General features: G+C 43.5%; 2 protein-coding genes across 2 annotated transcripts in view; both read left to right on the plus strand.

Moving 5' to 3' along the window:
• Window positions 1-1,126: 1,126 nt before the first annotated feature.
• Window positions 1,127-4,804, plus strand: LOC119834029 (glutamate receptor ionotropic, kainate 2-like). Its single transcript, XM_038358307.1, has 8 exons — window positions 1,127-1,208; window positions 1,841-2,002; window positions 2,075-2,299; window positions 2,385-2,448; window positions 2,585-2,730; window positions 2,870-3,031; window positions 3,514-3,713; window positions 4,591-4,804. Exons 1-8 carry the CDS (start codon window positions 1,140-1,142, stop codon window positions 4,802-4,804), a joined length of 1,242 nt encoding a protein of 413 aa, XP_038214235.1. The 5' UTR covers window positions 1,127-1,139.
• A 29-nt stretch (window positions 4,805-4,833) lies between these two features.
• The window catches only part of LOC119834030 (glutamate receptor ionotropic, kainate 2-like), a 10,024-nt gene continuing 9,844 nt past the window's right edge, over window positions 4,834-5,013 (plus strand). Inside the window, exon 1 of the mRNA XM_038358308.1 lies at window positions 4,834-4,861. Coding sequence (XP_038214236.1) covers window positions 4,834-4,861 — 28 coding nt within the window. The remainder of the gene's footprint in view (window positions 4,862-5,013) is intronic.

The following is a 5,013-nucleotide window of genomic DNA, read 5'->3' on the forward strand; positions in this document are numbered from 1 at the left end:
ACGCGCCGATTCAATGCGCCTAATTCTCTAGTGCTGCGCGCGCAGCGGACCGATCATAGTTCGGTGACTCATCGTAAAGTTACCTTTTTCATAAGTGCCTCCGAGCCGCAACCTAATTTAAGACGTTGTCACGTCAAAAAAACATACCATATTCTTTATAATCTATGCATGTATATGTGTATTATTACTAGGAGTTTTTAAGCAAGCAACATTTTACTAGGAGTTTTTAAGCAAGCAATATAAGCGAAAATTATATAATTTTAATTATTGCCTATCCGTCTGTTGTTCATCTTTCATATCACACAGAAATTTCTGTTCGGATTTTGATACGACTTCTTTTATTATATAGTACCTGGATGACCGAGCTTTGCTCGGTTTAACTTCGTGAAGTTAGATTATTTAGAAGCGTTTTTTCCAAGATCGTCTAGGCATTTTTAAGTGAACACGTGCATTAAGAAGACACAAAACAATATAAACAATTAGTCTAACCTCAAAGCAAACACTCATTGACTTCGTTACTTAACAACGCCATCTGCTGGAACTTTAATTATTCGCCAAAAAATAGTATTAGTATTATTATTCGCCAATAGATGTCAAAGAGTCGCTAAGTTTAAGTCGATAAAACACGAATATGACATTTTCTAAAAAAGATTCCTAGCTAGATCGATTTATCGCCCCCGTAACCCTCTATATACTAAATTTCATGAAAATCGTTGGAGCCGATTCCGAGATTCCAATTATATATACAAGAATTGCTCGTTTAAAGATATAAGATATAAGTCGGATTTTGATACTACTTCTTTTCATATACCTATAAGTCCTAAGCACCATCTTGGAGGAAGGATTCAATTTAAATTTAAATCTATGCACACGTGAACGAAGTCGCCGCCGCGGCTTCTTTGTATTCAAATAAATTTTCATGTACTTACTGTTTTATTGCAAAGTGATTCCATGTGCACGCAGTCATTTAATTTCTTGTATTAGATAATCCATACCATTCAAGTTTTTGTAACCTACACCTTCACTCCGATATTGCCTCGTTAGCGTGTGACGTATCTACCGCTATTTATTTACATCAATGTCTCTATATCCCAGCTCTGCGGCTGTTCGACCCACAGTCGGCGGCTGTGCTCCAGGCGATGGAGGCGTGGCGTGAAGAGTACAGAAACCGATTAGGTGATGCGGCTGATGATGAAGAGATTGAGCAAGTGATTATGAAATTACTTATTTTATTAATAAGCAAATAACAATAATCACCAAATATTATAAAAAGAACCGAATTAGTGGTTATATTTGAAACATTGGTTAAAATTATTTCGTCGAGTACCAACCACTTCAGAAACGTGTTCTAATTGACCGTAATGATGAATATATTTTTTATATGTCATAGAGCTGGTGGGCCGCCTGATGGTCGCCCATGAACATTTGGAGAGGCATAAGGTCAATGGCAGACCTAACGCCTCTACAAATGGATTGCCAACTTCAAATTGGAAAGGGATAAAGAAAGGATTGATGAGAGGAATAAAGGAAATAACTGTGAGTAAGGAAAAAGATATAGGCCTCCGACTCCCCCACTCACCGTACGAAAAACATGCTATTATTTTACACCGGTTTCCTTTGAGGGTGTGGTACTTCACCGGTGGGAGCTGGCCCAATTCATGCCAAAGCGTGCTCGAATCCCACATTAAATATATAAATATATATACCAGGATGAAGGATGAGGAACCTGGTGTAGGTTATATTTTTTTTGGTCCACCAACTGGACGTTACAACAGGTATAAGCATTGAGAATTCGTTTTGCTATGCGTACTCATGTTCATTAAAATATTATTATTTGTAGATAGTCGCGAACCCGCCAACTGCCCTACTTTTGGCGTACGACGCGGCGCATATCGTAGCGGAAGCGTTGGCGCTGTTGCAGCTTCCGGGCGGCGCGCCCGGCGCCTGCGAGCGCGGCACCGCCGCCTTCCACGCCGACACACTGCTCAACTACATACGCTCGGTGAGGCACCGCGAGGGCGCGCTTAGAGTGTAGTACGTCGAAGCTCGAGAGTGACGCTTGTGGCCGTTGCAGCGCGAGTGGGGCGGCGCGAGCAGCGAGCTGGCGCTGCGCTGGGAGGCGGGAGGTGCGCGGCGCGAGGTGGCGCTGCAGGCGGCCGAGCTGCTCGCGGGCGGCGAGCTGCGCACGGCGGCCGCGTGGGCGCCGCGCGACGGGCTGGCCTGGCGCCCTCGCGATCCCGCGCCGCCGCCGCCGCGCGACTCCATGGTCAACCGCACCTTCGTCGTGCTCATCGCCCCGGTAATACTTATTTTAATTAATTATTATAAGATCGTTTGAAATTTATACATTTTAATTTTTTTAATAATATTTTATTTATTTTCAGAATAAACCATACGTCATGAGACAACAATCGACCGATCGCCTCGCTGGCAACGAGCGCTACGAAGGTTTATTGTAACCTCATATATTGTTTCTTGTAAAAAAGATTTGGTAAACGAGAAAATAAAACTATCTTTTATAATAAATTAAGCGATGTGTCGGTGTGACCTTCATTAATTTGTTGTATGGTAATACTTAAACCAGGTTTCTGTATCGAGCTAATTGACCGGCTCGCGCGCCAGCTGCACTTTAACTACACGTTCGTGGAGCAGCCGGACGGCCGCTACGGCTCCTACAATAAGACAACGGGCCAGTGGGACGGCATGATGAAGAGGCTCATGGAAGACAAGGTATCTTTACTTCCATAATTATTTACTGTGGGATAATCTGAAACTTCGGTATGTAATAACAATAACTCTTCATGTAATAACAATATTTATTTATCCCTCATATCCATTATTTTGAGCTAATGTATGTTATGCGGTATAGGACATAGATTTCGCGGTGACGGACCTTACGATAACCGCGGAGCGCGAGAAAGCGGTGGACTTCACCACGCCCTTCATGAACCTGGGCATCGCTATCCTGTTCCGCAAGCCGCAGCCGCCCAAGCCCGCGCTACTCGCCTTCCTGCTGCCCTTCTCCAGCGGGGTTCGTTCCATCTCGCCGACTTACGCATTACATAATATCGTGCAACTTTATGCCAACCTTACATGAATATTTAAATAAAATTACATAAAAAAAAAACTATATACATAAATTTGCTGTAAGTAGTAGGGAAGTGTTGATTTGTTTTATAGCAATGAAATGCTTTATAAATTACAAGCTTGCTAGGCTTAAAAGTAGTGCAGGCGACGACATGTGACATCTGCCAACCTGCACTTGACTCATAGGAAGTCTCTGTCCCAGCAGTGGGAACATATATGAGCTGATGATAACGATGATGATGAGTATGCTAGGAATTGAGTCATCTTCTTCTTCTGCTCCATATTTTTCTTTTTTAGTCTGAATTGAGTCAAGAGAGTCAGAAATGAGAGAATATAGGTTTCAAAATTGAGCACTATTAAGCTCTAAACTATAAGAAATTTACTTCACTAAGCCGGATAGCAAATAGCATGCAGTACCGTGCGCAGGTGTGGCTGTGCTTGGGCTTCGCGTACCTAGGCACGTCGCTGGTGCTGTACGTGGTGGGCCGGCTGTGCCCCGAGGAGTGGCAGAACCCGTACCCGTGCGTGGAGGAGGCCGCCGCGCTCGAGAATCAGTTCACCATCTCCAACGCGCTCTGGTTCATTCTGGGCGCCGTGCTCATGCAGGGATCTGAAATTGCGCCCGTGTAAGTATCTCATGTAAATTTATCATTCTAACTTATAACTTCGATCAATTCTACTCTTATCGTTCCACAGGGTAATTAGTAATTTGCTCGTTCTTCCGTACATAAGAATATAATTTTATACTTAGTTGTAGTATGTCATAGGTGGCAAAGGAAGTTGGTCGCCTGTTCGGAATAGAAAAAATGAAATTATTATTTTGAGGGTAGCGAGTGACGCGATGTATTTATACGGCCGGAGGGAGCGCGGTAGTCGTTGTCGCCTCCCATGTAATCACGCGCGGATTGCCTGCTAATTTACTTTATATTCAAAAGCACTTCACAGAAAATTTTGGTTGCTTTTTAATTGTTTAGTCTTAAGCAGTCACCACCAATAAACGTCTGTAACACGGGTGGTGTAACAAGTGCTTTGCCGGCCTTTTAGTGACATATAGGGTATATTTAGAAATTAAAAACTTAACGGGGAGTCTCCCCGTGACCACGCTCGCTGTAAAGTGTTCGAAACGTCGGGTTAATAATATAATGAATAAATCGCGTTTAAAATCCGTTGAAAAGTTTTTAATTTCTAAATGTATAATACTCGCGTGAAACCAAACACAAGAAAATACGACATATAGGGTATTTTCTTGAAGGCTCCAATGTAACATAGGTGGTAAATCGTACCAAATCGGCATACGTAGAAAGAAGTTGCGAGTGAAGCGTTTGGTGGTGGATCACCGATTATCCTGTTACGACACCTCTGTAAATAGATTGCTGACTCCTTTTTTCTACAAGTACTGGGAAGGGTAGAGAAAAGGTTAAAGGACATTCGGTTCCCCCACTTCGACGACGAATTATTATATTTTATTTTTAAATAGTACCAATATAATTGAATTGTGTTCAGCGCGTACGGGTCCCGCGCGGTGGCGAGCGCGTGGTGGATCTTTGCGATCGTGATCGTCAACTCGTATACGGCCAATCTGGCCACGCTGCTCGGCACCAAGACCTCCAACGAGCTCATCCACAACGTACGCGACCTCGCCGAGAATGACCTCGGTATCACCTACGGCGCCAAGGCCGGCGGATCCACTTTCACTTTCTTCGAGGTATATTTTTAAGCTATTGCATAGCTTCCATCGCGGGCCTTATGCGTGGAGACCGAATCCAGAAATTCCGTAACGAAAATAACTTAACACCCCCAACTACGACCAGCACAGCGGTGATACTTTTTAACACGCTTTTAACACGCTTTTTTTATTATTAGCTTCACTTGTATGTTTGTATGTATGTAACTCACACCCGTTTTTCTCCCACTTCCCGCGAACCG

The sequence above is a fragment of the Zerene cesonia genome, chromosome 18, assembly GCF_012273895.1.
Source record: "Zerene cesonia ecotype Mississippi chromosome 18, Zerene_cesonia_1.1, whole genome shotgun sequence".
Lineage (NCBI taxonomy): Eukaryota > Metazoa > Arthropoda > Insecta > Lepidoptera > Pieridae > Zerene > Zerene cesonia.

What these genes read in the sequence shown, in the direction of transcription:
- LOC119834029 (XM_038358307.1), top strand. Translation starts at nt 1,140, where the DNA reads ATGGAGGCGTGGCGTGAAGAGTACAGAAACCGATTAGGTGATGCGGCT. An exon ending in ATGATGAAGAGATTGAGCAA is followed by an intron (nt 1,209 to 1,840) that starts GTGATTATGAAA and finishes TATTATTTGTAG; the next exon opens with ATAGTCGCGAACCCGCCAAC. An exon ending in TGCTGCCCTTCTCCAGCGGG is followed by an intron (nt 3,032 to 3,513) that starts GTTCGTTCCATC and finishes TACCGTGCGCAG; the next exon opens with GTGTGGCTGTGCTTGGGCTT.